The sequence below is a fragment of the Bos mutus genome, chromosome 5, assembly GCF_027580195.1.
Source record: "Bos mutus isolate GX-2022 chromosome 5, NWIPB_WYAK_1.1, whole genome shotgun sequence".
In the NCBI taxonomy this organism is placed as follows: Eukaryota; Metazoa; Chordata; class Mammalia; order Artiodactyla; family Bovidae; genus Bos; species Bos mutus.
The window spans coordinates 71286235-71304248 of NC_091621.1; the positions used below are offsets into that span (position 1 = coordinate 71286235).

Genomic DNA, 18014 nt, shown 5'->3' on the forward strand with positions numbered 1-18014 from the left:
TGAATGAATGGGTAAAGAATACAGCATAGAGATGAACTGAGTAAACAGAATGAAAGAATACTTTCAGAACAGTTTAACATTTCAACAGTTTGTCACAACAAAAGATACACACACACACAACCACAATGACAGATACCTAAATGTCTATGTCTAGCTGTGTGGATGGTAATTTATTAGTTCAAGCAGAATACTATATAAAACATGCTGCTTAAATATATGTATGCATATGTAAAAACAATAACTAAGGTTTTGTTCCTGTTGAGTAATGTGAAATTGGTGAAATTCTGCTCCTGAAATACTTTTTTCAAAGCCAGTATTTGAGGATATTGAATGAATAACCTGAATATCCAGTCTCTCCCCGCTGGAGAGATAGATCTTACTTGCTTTCTGTCTCATTCTTTCTTTTTCATTCCCTCATATATACCCAGACACAAACAGATGAACACACCTATCATTATGAAACTCAGTTTAACAACAGTTTAAAGTGTTCAGTTGTTTAAACCATTGTACTAAGTACTATCAGGGAAAAGAAACGCACAGATGAATCACACACAATTCCAAAGTCTCCTTCTGCTTTCCTAGTATGGCTTTGAAAGTGAGTTTGCATTTTAGTTCTGATACTTACATACTCCATTAGCTAGGGTAAGTTCCTGTTTTCTCTAAAAAATCTTGAAATGAGAACAATAATGATATCTACTTTTACAGGGTTGTTAAAAGGGCTCAGTGGGATGACATGTGTAAAACATTTTGATCAGTGCCTGTCACAGAGCAAGCTATTATTGTTGTCATTATGTTATTATATAAAAGATTTTACACTCCACAAGAGAATATAGACTTAACCACAGCTAAGCCTAATAGAAACAATCAGCACATAACAAAAGCATAATCAAAATGCTCTGCTCCACGGGTGTGTGTGTGTGTGTGTGTGTGCATGCGTGTGTGTGTGTAAACCCACAGCACCCTCAATTTAGCCTTGGGAAGAAAGGAATAAACCAAGCAGAGTTAATCATTTTTCCAGGTTCTGTAAATATTATCCCCTTTTGCTACTAAATCAATAATGATACCTTCAAAACATCATTTAACTGGAGCATGGAATTATATATGGGAAACTGATCTTGCTTTTAAATTCAGCAAGCTGGCCAGCTTAGCAAAGGGAATTTCAGAACAGGAGAAAATGGAATGAATAGTCTTTGAAGGAGCTCCTCTACTTCTGAAATTCTATGATTCCATAATCAAGATACTTGATGGAGTTTCCAGAGATATAAAAAAAGACAATTCAGAAAAACAGCCCTTTCAAATTGTAGTTCCTTCTCCCTTTTACCATACCCCGCCCCCCATTTTTTTCTCGACTATTTTTGAAGAACAGGTCTTAGATGAGAAATAACATTTACTACATTAAGAAAGGGGGCTTCCCTGGTGGCTCAGCAGTAAAGAATCTGCCTGCAATGCAGGAGATGTGGATTGGATCCCCAAACCAGGAAGCTCCCCTCGAGGAGGACACGGCAACACACTCTAGTATCTTGCCTGGAGAATCCCATGGACAGAGGAGCCTGGCGGGCTAAGTCCACAGGTTTGCAAAGAGTTGGATACAACAGAAGCAACTGAGTATGTAGCATGCGTGAAGAAAGAGGAGTTATTCTGAATGAGTTGGGTCATCAAGGGAAGAACTCTATTAAATCCTCGGGGAAGTGGATTATTTACTGATTTGGCTTGTGGTCTAAAGTTGAGGTGTGTGTTGAGGGAGAATGGAAGCCTTTTGCCATTGCCTACTATAAAGAAAGAGAAAAGCACTGGGAATACATATTTTAGAAATATGGGGATAAACAAGACTAAGTATTGCATGTAAATTATGGTGATGGAGAGCAGATGAAAAGAATGTAAATAAGAAAAAAATGCTGATGTTTGAAATTTACTAAAAAAATCTAAAAATATTGGCTAATGTCAACTAAATCTGTTACTTTTTTCTAAGGTGGTGAACAAGCAGCTCCTTTTACACGTTTTGCTTTCTCGTGAGTTCATTCATTCATCAAAAATGTATTGATTATTTGTTACATACCAGCAAACGAAGAGTAGGACAGATTTGGTCCCCGTCCTGATGAGGGTTAATTTTTTAGTAACAGAAATGGCCAGAGAGCAAATAGAAGAGGAAAAAGAAGAGCCTGGACAAGCCAAAGTGAAAATCCATTTTCTGAATAATAAAAACTTGCTGTATAATCTAATAATCTGAGAGTCCCCACCATACCCCTTGATAGCACATTCAGCTGATTCCAGTAGTAAAACAATAGCATTTGTGAAAAAGGTAATGCCATCAAAAATAAATATAGATCCAGCTCTCAAGGGGAGAAATCTGAGAATACTATCCTCTTGGAAAAATAGGATCGATGTACTGTAATCTAGTTATGAGGGATGGTTCTTCAACCTCCCAAGGTGGATGGTGTGGTGCATCAACAATTTAAATTACTCCTCAAATTGGACCCTGACTAGGAATTATAAAGGAAGTATTTTCAAAAGAGGTCACTGCCTAAACAATTCCTTTAATCAACAGTCAGAGGATTTATTTAGCTGATGGTGCCAAACTTTCTTCATGAAGACTACAATGGAACATGCCCCCTAATTCCCGCCCCTCAAAAGGGCAAGAGGATCAAAAGAATTTCTAAATGCAGATTTTGGTTTACAGAGTTCTTTTTCATCTTCTGGAAAGTGATTACCAGACTTAATCAAGATTCCTCTGTGTATCATTAGCTAATTTTAACTCTCTCCTTCTTTTTTTACAAAAAAAAAAGATTTTTTTTTTTTTTACAATGTGTTTGGGAAAGACCACTTTTAAGTCCTCTGTGTATTTCATGTTTTTCTGTTCAAGCCTTCAGGGAAGCTAAATTTAAAAGTAGAAGAATAGTAATTAAAAGTGATTAGAACAAGAAGTTTTGGTGCTATGAGTTGAGGACTCAATTCTCCCTGTCATAAGCTGAACCAAGAGGCAGTTTTTGGTTTTGATTATAGCTTCTCTTGCTATTTTAATAAACATGAACCAGTATTCAAACTTTTAATATCCTGCTGCTTAACTATTTCCAAAGAGCCATCCAGCTCTTTTAAACAGCCTTTGTTTTAAAATTTTAATTTGTTTGGCTCAGTCTCACCTTAGAAAGTTGTAGCCTTATGGTAAACTCTTTTATAAGTTGATTTCCAGAATCCTAAGTGATTCTCTCTTTTCCCCTCCCAACTAAGTGTTTCCTCATGGGCCAAAACCGTGGTGCTGACAGCTTTCTTGCTTTGTTTTATCTGGTTCCCAGAGTAAATATGAGAGACAAATGTGAGAACGTGTCCAGCACTGACTGGACGCGCCACGACTCGGGAGATACTTACAGCTCCTCCAGGAAGCGCAGGCTGTGGAGAGGACTCGGGGGCAGCTGACTGATGTTGTTCATACTGAGGTCCCTGAGGGAAAAAGAGGCAGCATGTGAGGAGCCGCGTTTGCCACCACAAGGAAATCCAGCTGTTCAATTCACACATTTTCAAGCAAGACAGCCAAAGGAACTCATTCTTCTGCTTGACAAATGAATTGCTCTTTTGCATCTTAAATATATTCCTTTCCTCCCACATCCCCTCAACATCATAGGCCCTCAAATCAGAGACCCTAGGAGGAGCTTATATGGAATTCAACACGATTTAGACCATTTGTGGGCATGGTTGTAACTCTTCACATTTAAAATGACCTGAGGAGCACAGAAGAGGGGACAGACATAACTCAACCCTAGACGTAACTCAATGTTGGGTACTGCTTTAAATTTTGTGACAAAGAAAAATGGCTTCGCCATGCAACGCTGAAAGTCCTGTTTCTCTGGGACTATAAGCACCTTTTAAAAACAAATGTTTTGATTCAAAGAAACTTAAAACAAAACAAGACAAAAAGCCTATTCCCTCCTTGGAACGTGTTCCTTTTGCAGGTTCTCGGATTGCATTAAATAAGTGAAATGAACCATAAAACAAGGGTGTAATGCGATCCTGCTCTGCAGCACACTTCCTGCTGGGTCTGCACAGTAGTTCCTGGCACAGGAAACAAGAAGCCACTTTGGGCGGAACTCAATCAATTTTTGTTTTAAGTGAAACTCCGTGTAATTAGATTTTATTCCATTTTTACTTTTCTATTTCTTTACTGTCTTTCACATAATCCTACAGCATCGCTGGCATATGCCATCTGCATCTCAGAGGCCAAAAGATCAGCTGCTAGACAGAGTCTACTCAAGACAAGCTAAGACCACAGAACAGTCAGCTGAAGGTGGACTTAAACAATGATTTGCTCTAAGGAACAGATTTTGGACTCAGTGGGAGAAGGTGAGGGTGGGACGATTTGACAAGAGTCTCACTGAAACATATACATTACCATATATAAAATCGATAGCCAGTGGCAGTTTGATGTAGGATGCAGGGCACCCAAAGCTGGTGCTCTGTGACAGCCAGGGGTAGGGTGGGGAGCGAGGTGGGGGGCGTTCAGGATGGAGGGGACACATGTATACCTATGGCCGATTCACACTGATGGGTGGCAAAAACCATCGCAATATGGTAGAGTGATTATCCTCCAATTAAAAATAAATAAATTGAATTAAAAAAAAAATGACTCACTCAAACCCGAAGACTCAGAACTAATGCCGTTATCGTCTCAGAGCAGGTATACAGACATAAAGTTTATCTTGAGATAAAATAAAGAGCTTCTTTTTATTATTTAAAAACTTGTTTAATTGACATATAACATTGTATTCATTTTAGTATACAACATCATGATATATGCATATATTGTGAAATGATTACAATAAGTTAGTGGACATTCATCACCACAGTTACACAAATTTTTTTCTTGTGGTGAGAATTTTTCAGATTTATTCTCTTAACAACTGTCAAATATACAAGTATATTTGTTATACAAGTTATTATAACTGCAGCCACTATGCTGTACATTATATCCCCAGAACTTATTTCTTTCATAAATGGAAATTTGTATTTTTTGAACACCTATGCCAATTTCACCCAGGAGCTTTTAAAAAAATCTGAATTATTTTTGTTATAGAAGAGACCACACCCATTGCACCTAACCAGCAGGTTTCAGTATTGATAGCTTGATGCCTTTATCAAATATTAACTTTTAATCAAGGATGCCAAGAATTAAAGAATTAATTCACTCTGTGCCTTTAAAAAATCATGAGCATGTATGGGGAATGTAAAATATTTTGCTAAATGTTTCAGAATATGGCAAAAATCCCAGAATTATTAATTTTAAAATGTTAATGACAATGCAGTAGCTGAGTGAGATGCTATATTCTCAAGCGAAACTGAACAATGCTAAAAATTTATGTTGCCCCTATATTCAGAATCTGAATATTTTTCCTGCCATTGTTTAGATAAGAGAGGCAAATAACTGCTTAGCAATTTTAGTTCCCAGCGCAGCTATTTCTCTGAAGTAGGAAGGTTGTTGAGTTCACTGAACAGGCATGTATTAGCCTAACCAATACAGTTTCTGAATTCCTTACAATGACTCTATAATCTCTGCAAAGACTTGCTAGTTCTCAGGGATATTCACTTACTTTTAACTGACATCCCACTTATTTCCTAAAAGGATTGGGTGATTTGCTTTCCGAGCATGTTTATTAGTAACTTAGATCCAACCAGTCTCCAGAAGCTGGTGTGGATGGCAGTGACCCTCCTCTCCTTTCGTATTTCCTTGTGTGATGTGCAGATCGGTTAGGGACAAACGTCGAGCTTGTCTATGTGCAGAAAGCTCTAACTAGAACAAGGAAATTTACACATTAAGGAGATTCATAAGCACTCCATATCATTTTACTGTTTATTACCCTATTTCAGACGCCTGAAAGTGAAGCTTGTATCAGTGTTCACTCTCAGGGTTCCTCCCGGAGCATTTTTTATGGCGGAGCGGCAAAGTGCAGGTGTAGTCAGAGTACAGTGTCTCGGGTTTGCATCCTGCCTTCCCTGTGCACGGTCTTGAGGAAATGAACCTCCCTGAGTAGGCTTCTTCGTAAACCAGGGTGCCCCTACATTGCTTCCCAGCCGTTTCAGCGGTAAAGAATACCCCTGCCAACGCCGGAGACGCGGTTTCGATCCCTCAGTCGGGAAGATCCCCTGGAAGAGGAAATGGAAACCCACTCCAGTTTTCTTGCCTGGAAAATTCCACAGACAAGAGGAGCCCGGCGGGCTGCGGTCCATGAAGTCGTAAAAGAGACAGACACGAGTGAGTACGCACTCACGTCCCTACATTAATGGTTGCATACCCAAGGATAGCTGTTTCCAGTCAGGAGGGAGAGTGACTTAATTTGCTTCTTGGAAAGGCGAGTACCCCCCGCCTCCCCAACAGGAGCTAATCACTTCTCCCTGTTACCTGACATTGTGGTTCAGAAAAGGAGCTCGTAACAGTCGGCCCTCCATATCTGTGGGTTTCGTAGGGGCAAATTCAGAGGGCCGACGGTTTTCATTGGACCAAACCCTCTAAGAGATTTGAGCATCCTCAGATTTTGGTATCTGCAGGGGCTGCTAGGACCAATCCTCTGAGCATACTGAGCAACCACTGTATTGCTAAAACAACTCTTTACCATGTGCTTTCTAATACAGGTTGTTTTCTTTTAAAGAGCCGCTAACAATGCAGATAAACCTATAGTAGAAAAAATAATAATAACGATTCAGAGTAAAATGAAATAGGTCTTTAAAATACACATTCAAAGAGGTAGGGTAAAAATGAACTTGTCAGTATTCACCTTTTCTGTGTGCACCTTTTGCCTTGATGTTCAAATGTAATACTGGTCTAACTGAGTGCTTCCCAAGCTATCCATGGTAAAACACCAACTTAAAAAAGTTCTAGTTTACTGTGGACTTATATCTTTAGAAAATATTATAAAATTAATTACCAGAGAAGTCAAATAAAAACACAAAGATAAACAAAATATAAGCCTCAATATTTTGTGACTTGACAGAGATTATTCCATTACTGTGAACATTTCTAAACTTTTACTCTCAAATCCTTATCTGCTGCGGATTGGTAAAAAAAAAAAACCCGTTCTGGGTTAGGGTCTTAGACCTCTCGTTTTGGTGAGCAATGCTGGGCTTTCCTTCATGTCAAGAAGGGCAAGGCTTAAATGACTTTTAGCCTATTCAAGTTAGAGTAAAACATAATAGAATGAGGATGCTTGGCGGCTAGAGAGGGCTGGCGCTCACCAGGGTGTGGACACCTGTTTGTCAGGGAAGAAAGTGAAGATCACAGAGGTGACAGGTCTCCAAGTCACAGTGCAGAACTCAGTGGGGAAGCCCCTGGGTTGAAGATTAGATCGATACTTACCCTAGGATTTTTGCTTTTCCTTTCTTCCTACAAACTTTCCACTCTATACAGAAATATCCTCTCTCTTACTCTTAAATTATTTTCAAACTCTTCCTTTTATTTTTCTATAGTATCTAGTTTTTCTGACTCACATGAAATACATACAACCATAGCAGAATGAAGAGTTCTTAAAAAAGTTTATATCTCTGCCCTTTATCTGTGTTTATATCTGTCTCCTTTTTAAACTATCATTAAAAAAGCCCCTATTTTATAGCACATTTGGCCCAGTTTAGTTTCCTAAAATCAGCGAAGCAATGTAATGCATTTCTTTACCTTTTTTCATCTTTTGCCAAGATGTTGGAATGAATTTTGAAGAACTGATCACTAGGTAAAAAGATTTCATCAGCAATGGAGGATTCATTGCCACAAGATGGTCAAATATGTTAAACTATTCTGCCCTGTCTCTGACCCAGGACTTATCTATGCTGTGTTAATGACCATATCTAGAAGTCTAGAACAGGATTTGCAGAGTTCCATGAAAGTAGCTGACTTGGAATCATCACAGGAGCTTTAAAAAATATGGATGCCTGGATCCCATCCCCGAGTTTCTGAGTCAGCTGGCCCAATACGGGCATTGGAATTTTAAAAAGCTTCTCAGGTTATTTGAATATTCAGTCAAGGCTCTGAACATTGCTTAGGAGTAACTCTTTCTAAATTTCTAGATGGGTATTCTCAGTTCTACAACTTACTCAAAATTTAGTAGGCTTAATGAAGGTACTGTTTCCTCTGGGTAGAGAGTTCCACCTAAGCAGATAGTATCTTTCTCTTGAAAATGTGCTTGTTGCTTGCAACTTTATTATTTTTTCTTCATTTGACAAAATATTAATTGAGCATTGGGGCTTCCCAGGTAGCACAGTGGTAAAGAATTTACCGGCTGATGTAGGAGATGCAAGAGACTGATTTGATCCCTGGGTCAAGAAGACCCCCTGAAGTAGGAAATGGCAACCCATTCCAGTATTCTTGCCCTGAAAATTCCATGGACAGAGGAACCTGGTGGGCTACAGTCCATGGGGTTGCAAAGAGTTGGAGACGACTGAGTGACTAAGCATGCGCACACAATTGAGCATTCACTGTGGTCAGGTCTGGGAACACAGTGGAGAATAAATGTGAGCCTTTCCCCTTTTCTGCTGTCTCAACAACAAGTTTGTTGTTGTTCAGTAGCCAGGTTGTGTCCAACTCTCTGCGACCCCATGAACTGCAGCATGCCAGGCTTCCCTGTCCTTAACTCTCTCCCTGAGTTTGCTCAAACTCATTTCCACTGAGTCAGTAATGCCATCCAGCCATAGTATCTTCTGTCTTCCCCTTCACTTGCCCTCACCCAGCATCAGGATCTTTTCCAGTGAGTTGGCTCTTTGCATCAGGTGACCAAAGTATTGGAGCTTCAGCTTTAGTCCTTCCAATGAATATTCAGTGTGATTTCCTTTAGGATTGACTGGTTTGATCTCCTCACAGTCTAAGGGACTCTCAAGAGTCTTCGCCAACACCACAATTCAAAAGCATCAGTTCTTCAGCACTCAGTCTTCTTTATGGCCCAACTCTCACATCCGTACATGACTACTGGAAAAACCATAGCTTTGACTATATGGACCTTTTGGTAAAATGATGTCTCTGCTTTTTAATACGCTGTCTAGGTTTATCACATTTTTTCTTCCAAGGAGCAACTGCAGTCACCATCTGCAGTGATTTTGGAGCCCAAGAAAAGAAAATCTGTCACTGTTTCCACTTTTTCCCCATCTGTTTGCCATGAAGTGTTGGGACCAGATGCCATGATCTTGGTTTTCTGAATGTAGTGTTTTAAGCCAGTTTTTTCACTTTCCTCTTTCACCTTCATCAAGGGGCTCTTTAGTTTTTCTTCACTCTCTGCCATTAAAATGGTATCATCTGCATATCTGAGGTAAGATATTGAAGGTGCTCAATGTTAATTCTGCTACAAAGCTTGCTTCTGGATCTGGCCTCACTTCTTTCTCGGCTCTATCTTTGTTCAGGTCCCTGTTCTGGTGATAACTGTTTTGTTCTCCTGTGTACTGTGTCTCCTTATTCTAGGTCATCTACACCAGGGCCAGAGAGGTCACTCTGAAAAGCCCATCCGATCATGTCACTCCATTCAGCCACTGCTAGCCAATGAGAAAGGCACCCCCTGGGATGATTTGGAGAAGTGTTTCCCCTCCAGGAGGGGAGGGTGGTAAATTAAAGAAAAGATCATTTTCCTCCTGCTGAAGCAGCCACAGAGCCGGCTGAGTGGCTTGGCAAAGACAGCGGCTTGGAGTTCAGCCCACCTTGGACAGTCCCTGAGCTGGGCATGACCTGCACAACCATAGCCAGCTTAGACAGCCCTGTCTGAGAACTTGGACTGACTCCAGGCTTCTTAGAGTAGCCAGTGTCCCAACTTTCTTAGGCCTAAAGCACCTTGATCTCATGCTACTTTATGTAACATGTGTTCCAGTTATACTAAGATTATCTCTGTTCCTCTTTGCCTCTGTCTTTACACATGTGATTCTCTTTCCTTCAAATGCATTATCCTATTTCCAAATAACTACTCTTGTCTTAACAGACGCCTGTGTTTCAGACATAACCTCTTCTCTTTCCAGCTTAGTTGTTCTCTATTTCAACCTCTAGTCCTTTGATACTTCCAAGATCAAAGCTTGTCTTAGCCTAAGATCACACTTCGATCTCCTGGATCACTATCTCACCATCACTCTCAACTGTCTTTTGTTTCACACTCCTGGCAAAGCCCCAGCTCTGGGAGAACACCGTAATTCATGCTCTCTGCTACTATCTCAGTGCAATGAGTGCTACTAGAAAAGGAAGACTCACAAACGTGCAGATTAGTTACTATAAATTCATGGTTTTTGTGGGCTCTCAACACTGCTGCACAGTCCTGCTATTTGCTATGGCTCAACTTACTCCTATGGGGACTGCTGCCAACCTTCCCCGCTGGCCTCAAACCTCTTAATCAACAACCACTCCCATCACGGGCACTGTCCCTCTGACTTTGTGGAAATTACTGGCATTCTTTAGACCCAACATGAAACCGGCCAATTTTTTGTTCTCTTTTGCCCCCTGCTTATGATACCCACACCTTTCTCTTGCTCATGGATGCCACCCTCCACGCTCAGGATGCTATAGCACATTATTTCATGACTAGTTCCTTCTATTTCATGCATTTTCAGCTTCTTTCTCTTCCCTTCCAATGTATAAACATAGTCAAGTCTTTTCTATGACTAAAACTAACAAGGAAATCCAGATCTTTGGCTCTCCTGTCTTCCTCTACCTGCTACCCAATCTTGCTCATTCCTTTAGGGCTGTTTCTTGTCTCTAATTGTAGCCTCTGCCTCCTATTCCCTTTCTAGCTCACCACACTCAGGCTTCCACCCTTGCACTCCAGTGAAACTGTTCCCACCATAGAAACAATGACCTCCATGTTGTTAAATTTAATGAGCACATGACCGCCTGGACCTCTCCCCTGCATCAGACTCTCTTTCTGGAAGGTCTGTACTCTATAGCTTCCAAGGCATCGTTCTCTCAGGATTCTGTCCATGCTTTCCCAGCTTCCTGCTTCATAGACTGTTTGTGGCACTGTCTTCTATTTACCCTTCAGTGGCAGGGTCCCTGGAGCTCTACCCTGGGCCTAGTGCTCTGCAATTCCTACCCTTTCTTCTTGCTGACTGGTATTTACTCTCATCAGTCCTGAATATTCATTGGAAGGACTGATGCTGAAGCTGAAACTCCAATACCCTTGGCCACCTGATGCAAAGAACTGACTCATTTGAAAAGACCCTGATGCTGGGAAAGATTGAGGGCAGGAGGAGAAGAGGATGACAGAGGATGAGATGGTTGGATGGCATCACCGACTCAATGGACATGGGTTTGAGTGGACTCCAGGAGTTGGTGATGGACGGGGAGGCCTGGCGTGCAGCAGTCCATGGGGTCGCAAAGAGTCAGACACCTTGAGCAACTGAACTGAATTGAACTGAACTTACTCTCATGAGTTTAAGTATTACTTAGATGCCCACAACCCTCCAAAGCTATATTCTTCCTCTTCATCTCTCTCCTTCAGAATCATATATCTAATTTCCTTCTGGATATTTCATTTAGCAATGGAATGCACCATGTTTAAAATGGAAATAACTATTTTCTATTCCAAACTCATTTTCCCCCTGTGGGGCCAGTTTCTAGTTAATACCACCACCATATTCCTGTCAAAAGTCCAAATATTAGACATTATTCAAGCCTTGCCATTTTCTTAATCCTTACGATTCCTTTTTCTCTTTTCCAGCTCTGCCCTCAGTATCTCAGACCCAGTCATCTGAAACTGTGTCCTAACTCCATGGGAGCCTGCTTCTAGAAGATTCCTATTTCTTATCCCTTGAGACCCACCCTTCAAATGATAACTAGAGTGAACTCTCCAAGAATGCAGAATTAGCCACCCTTCTTAAAACTTTTCAATTTCCCTCCACCTTCCAAATGATATCCACTTTTGTGGCACACCTACCCTTTGTTACTTGGGCATATTGATTATAATTTATCCTTCAAGATCTACCTCAGCTCTGAGATTAGTGTAAGTGATCTGCTCTCTGTCGTCCTATATCACCCTCACACATTTAATGACATCATAGTGAAATGCTATGATTACGTGTTGATCTTCTGCAGTAGGCTGTTCCTCATGATCAGCAGCCATTATTTTTATCACAGTACTTCCAATGTCTAGCCCAGGCTTTCCATGTAGAAAGCACGCAGTGACTGTTGAATTGAACCCTCTTCTATTGCATCTGTCCTATGAGTGAGCAGATGATCTTCCCCATCTATTAAAATCAAGTGTCTCATCAAAGGACTACAGGTCTCCTAAGTGTGCGCTATGTAATCCTTCTGGTATAAAACACTTTTGGAAACAAAACCTACTGTGTGATGTGCCCATCTTCCGCAATGACTTTTGCTCATAATTAGGGTTGTGGTTTCCCTTTTCAGTTGGTCCTCTCTGTTTTCTGTCCTAGGGATTCCTCAGAGACGCTCACCCACTGAAGGTCCCCTTCTACTCTCACACTCAAGCACCTTTATGCTGATGTCTCTTCCCCTCCTCTTTCTGTCCTTCTATCCTTCTGCCCGCCCCCTCCCCATATTTTTCCTCCTCCTTCCTCTTCCCCTCTTCTTCTTCCTTCAACATTTCCTTTTCTCCTGAAAAATATCTTTCTTGTCATTTCTATGGATGCATTGTGGGATGCATGACTACAGCAGGTACCTAGTCTGGCATCTTAAAATCCAGCCATACTGTCTCTATTTGAGACCTGATACATGAACCAGTGAACAGAGAAGTCATTCCCTGTAGTGCGACTATTAAACAAAGAAGAAAACTACAACACATGGCTCTTTAATCTCTGCCACACTTGAAGACAGATATTTTCTTCTTTAGCAGAACCACACAATTCCTATTTCTTCTAATGACAGTCATATTAAATTTGTTTTGGGAGATCCAATAACATTTACCTATTTGCCAGACACCTTTGTGAACTAAGGATCCAGGCTGGAACCATTTTGGCATTTTTAAATTGATCACTTTTTAAATAGGTTTCTAGAGATAAGCCCTCCTATGAACTTCAAAGAGAAAGGTGCAGGCTTGAGTAGCATTTTATGATGGCATGAATAATGTTATGTCCAGATACTTTTCCATATTATTGTGTTTAACTTTAGAACAATGTATCTTTTAAAAATACTTTTTACTGAATTATAACATATATGAGGAAAGGAATAAATCCTAGTTGTCCAGCCCACTGAATTTTCACAATGGGAACACACCCTTGTAAACCAGCTCAAATCAAGAACTAATACACTGCCACCACCTCAGAGGCTCACGTTTCCTTCCATCTCCTACTCCCCCCAAAAGTAACCAATCCGCTAACTTCTAACACTTTATATTAGTTTTCTTGATTTTTATGTTCCTACAAATGGAATCACAGAGTGCATAGTATTTTTTTTAAAGACTTTATGTTTTACAGCATTTTTAGGCTCACAGCAAAATTGAAAGTATAGAGATTCTCTATATCTCTCCCTTCTGCCGACAGATACATAGCCTCCCCCATCGTTGTCCCCCACCAAAGTGGTACATTTGTTACAACTGATGGACCTATGCTATGCCATAATCACCCGAAGTCTGCAGCTGACATTAGGGCTCATTCTCAGTGCTTTACAGTCTATGGGTTTGACACGCAGCCACCATTATAATATCTTGCAGAGTGTTTTCACTGCCCTAAAAATCCTGTGTGCTCTGTCTAGTCATACCCCCATCCCCCAACAACTACAGATCTTCTTACTGTCTTCATAAGGTTTGCATTTTCCAGAATGTCAGAGTTAGAATCATGGGTATGTAGCCTTTTCAGATTGGCTTCTTTTCACTAAGTATTACAGAACATAGCTTTTTGTGTTTTTTTCCTAGCATCTTTTACTCACTTATGAAATTTATTCATGTGTTGCATGTAGCAATAGTAAATTCCTTCTCAGTGCAATATAGTGTCTCATTTTATGGTTATACTACAATTTATCTGCTGAACTACTGACAAACACTTGGTTTTTCCAGTGGTCATGTATGGATGTGAGAGTTGGACTGTGAAGAAAGCTGAGCACTGAAGAATTGATGCTTTTGAACTGTGGTGTTGGAGAAGACTCTTGAGAGTCCCTTGGACTGCAAGGGGATCCAACCAGTCCATCCTAAAGGAGACCAGTCCTGGGTATTCATTGGAAGGACTGATGCTGAGGCTGAAACTCCAGTACTTTGGCCACCTCATGCGAAGAGTTGACTCATTGGAAAAGACCCTGATGCTGGGAGGGATTGGGGGCGGGAGGAGAAGGGGACGACAGAGGATGAGATGGCTGGATGGCATCACCGACTTGCTGCACATGAGTTTGGGTGAACTCCGGGAGTTGGTGAGGGACAAGGAGGCCTGGTGTGCTGTGATTCATGGGGTCGCAGAGAGTTGGACACGACTGAGTGACTGAACTGAACTGGGCTCTTTTCAGCTTGTGACTATTATGAATGCTGTTGCTATAAAAATTCTTAAATATGCCTTTAGTTGAACAGATATGCATATCTGTTCAGTATATATCTAGGAGTGGAATACCTGGGTCTTGGTGTGTAGGTATGTTCAGCTTTAATAAACCCTGCCAAATTGTTTCCTAAATCGGCTATCTTGATTCATGCTCCCCCAGTAGTGCATGAGAATCCCAGTTGTTTCATATCCAATTGTTTCCATTTGTTATTGCCAAAATTGGTATCATTTTGCTTTAAATCTTAGTCATTTTGGCTAAATGTATATACGATGGTATTTCATTGTGGTTTTAATTATCATTTCCTTCATGTTTAAGAGAGTTGAGTATCTTTTCCTGTGACTCCTAACCATCAAGATACTCTTTTTTCATGAGGTACCAGAAAAATATCTTTTTTGATGACATTCAAACTGAAATTAAAACTCACTTGTTGTAACAAGTAAGACTATGCATTGATGTGTAAGGAAAAAAGCTAATCATCTCTTTACTCCTCTTCTAATAGTATTATTCTTCTGAGGCCTCAAAGTCATTCTCTGAGATAGTTGATGGTGTAATACTTAGGAGCATCTATTTTGGAGCTGTTCTGCCTTAGTCCTGGCTTTGCTGTTTTTGAACTTAGTAACCCTGAGCAAGTTATCTCTGTGCCTCAGTTACCTAATCTGTGAAATGGACCTAATTAAAGTATCTGCTTTATGGAATTTCTGTGAGAAATCATTGAGCTAATATGTATAAAGTATTTAGAACAATATCTGACATGTTATAAGCACTATATATTTGCTATCATTATTATTATAACATGGAATCCCTTTTATGTTTTTACAAATGAAAACTCTTACCTGTCCAGAAGTATTAAGAGTTGAGAAATGTTAGCTTATTGGTATTTATACTTATTTTGAAAAAATTCTCTTTAAAGTTACTGTTTAGAGACAATAAGCTTATGTTCTACTGGGCCCTTTGCTTTATTAGCATGAATTCTTAATAGAAGGTTTGAAAAGATGGAGCCTCAGAGCTCTGTCAATAATAAGAGAAGAGATACAGTTTTTTGGGTGGATCACTTACCTAAAAACCTCATGAACTCAGAACATGCCTCCAAATAGAGAGCTAAACAAACACAGAACAAAATAAAAACTAATGAACAAAGAAAAAATTACCAACAGCAAATCAAGTCATTTTAACAATCAGAAGCCCACAAAGCCAGTGAATGTTTATATACTTTTCTCAAAGGAAAAGGTACCAATCAGAAAGAAAATATTCTTTATTTGGACAATCTTGGTTTTTGTTTGTTGGTTTGGTTTGGTTTTGAAATCCATAGTAGAAAATTACCTGGGGGAAGAAGACTCTATAAGGCTGGCAGTGATATGGAAAAGCAGATTTAAGAGCTAAAATTACATCATCATCATCATCAATCACATTGATCTTTGTTCATTTAATGTAATAGTTCTAGATATTCCAAAAGCTTTCAACCAATTTGGAACCAAATTTTCCCCTTAAGCTAGTGAAGAGCTTTATATGTTCTAAAGGATGGTACAAAATCAATAGAAAAGTTTAAGAATCCAGGAATATACATAAGTTCTATCTCTTCTACTTCTCTCTATTCTCTGTGAACAATTCAGGCCTTGGACTTGCACCTGCACTACAGATGTTTGTTTCTAACAGGTTTATATTTGAACTTCTCCATGTGGTTAACTGGTCAGTCACCTGAAACTCAACGTATTGACTCCTTGTTTTCTCTCTTTTTCCCAAACTAGCTTTTCCCATTGTATTTTCTTATCTTTAGCTTTTCCAAGCTAACACTGGCAGTAAGTGGCAGAGCTGGGGTCTGAACCTGGTCCGCCTGACTTCAAAGCATGTGGGATCAGCCCTGTGCGGCTACACTGGGCACTAGAATCCAAGTTCTAGCTTCCGTTCTTGGCTGTCCCAGCTCCCGTCTCTGTGGTTCAGTCCTGACCCACTGGATTAGGTTTGTGTGCTGTGTAGGGGCTTCCCAGGTGGCAGAGGGGTAAAGAATCTGCCTGCCAATGCAAGACATGCAGGAGACTCGGGTTCAATCCTGAGTTAGGAAGGTCCCCTGGAGGAGGAAATGGCAACCCACTGCAGTATTTTTGCCTGGAAAATTCCATGGACAGAGTAGGCTGGCAGGTACAGTCCATGGGTTGCAGAGTCCCTCTAAATCCTTCAAACAGGCTATATTCCGGTCACACCAGATTGCCTTTTATTCTCCCAAAATGTCCTGAAGTTTTGCCCTCTAGATTGACACAAGATATATCTCCAGTAACTTTCTGTTCAAGGGAAGGGATTTGGAAGAAACTTGTCCTGTGATTTCCTATGCCCAGGCTTTGCAGGAGTCATGAAGACCAAAGAAAGTACAAGTCAAGTGCTGGGCACAAGGCTCTGTGCAGAGGAAGCTGCCATCACCCCCTCCTAGCCACGCCAGCCCGGCGGTATCCTCCCCATCTTTCGTTCCCAAGTGCTCCTCCTCTTGCTGCTTCTACTCCCAGCCGCACTAGAGACGCTCCACAAGGTGGCAAAATGGAGCTTTTCAAACCAGAAATAGAGAATTCCCTGGGACAACCTCAAGTTTCCCAGTGCATTCCAGTTTGCTCGTAGGTTAAATCCAAACCCCTCAGCCTGGCTGAAAGGCCCCGGGTGGCCTGGCCCCTGCCTCCCCATCCTGACTCGCCTCATTCACCCACTTAGCTAATGCCTGTCACGGGGCGGCTCCTCCTAGACCCCGAGTACTCGCCCTACACAGGTCTTTTCCTTATATTCAGGGCCATGACACTCATCTGCACCTCACCCTCCCTTCCAAAGGCTGCTCCTCTTCATTTTGAAGCATCAGCTCAGATAAGCCTTCTTGACCTTCCAATCTAGAATAGGTCCTTTCCTGTCTCTGCTTGTTCTTTTCCCACCACCTCCTACTCCCCTCCCTCCAGAACCACTGGCGCCTCTGGCCACCTCCCACCACAATTCTTTTCACTGAAGAATAGTTGGTGGTCTTGCCTTCACTTATTTTCCTGTCCTCCTTTCTTGAATGCCATGGGGGCAGGGGGCTGCTAAATCTCCAGCTTTTTGCATTTGTTTTTCTGGGGGATGGTCTTGATCCCTGTCTCCTATACAACGTCATGAACCTCCATCCATAGTTCATCAGGCACTCTGTCTATCAGATCTAGTCCCTTAAATCTATTTCCCACTTCCACTGCATAATCGAAAGGGATTTGATTTAGGTCATACCTAATGGTCTAATGGTTTTCCCTACTTTCTTCAATTGACTGAATTTGGCATACATTCTTCTTGTTTGCTATTGAATAGTATGTGAACCTGCATAGACACATCCCCTTCTCTCTAAATTGAAGGCTTTCTCCCATTAAATGGAACAATCTTTACTGTTCTTACCTCAGCTATACGGAGAATAAGGATGCAATGTTTATAAAATGTATTCTGAGATCCTTTGAAGTGCCTACCATATATTTAATCAACTCCTGTCATTTTTGCAATCCTTTAAAGCATTTAAAACTCATGACAAAGTAGTAAAAACAGAAATGTAATTCTCCAAAAAGCCAGAATGCTGCAAGTTTGAACTGAATTAAATTACCCACGAGTTTGA

General features: G+C 40.7%; 1 protein-coding gene across 1 annotated transcript in view; it reads right to left on the reverse strand.

The window, feature by feature from the left end:
- Positions 1-18014, reverse strand: part of LGR5 (leucine rich repeat containing G protein-coupled receptor 5) — a 128286-nt gene that overhangs the window by 68130 nt on the left and 42142 nt on the right. Inside the window, exon 2 of the mRNA XM_005896791.2 lies at positions 3364-3435. Coding sequence (XP_005896853.1) covers positions 3364-3435 — 72 coding nt within the window. The remainder of the gene's footprint in view (positions 1-3363; positions 3436-18014) is intronic.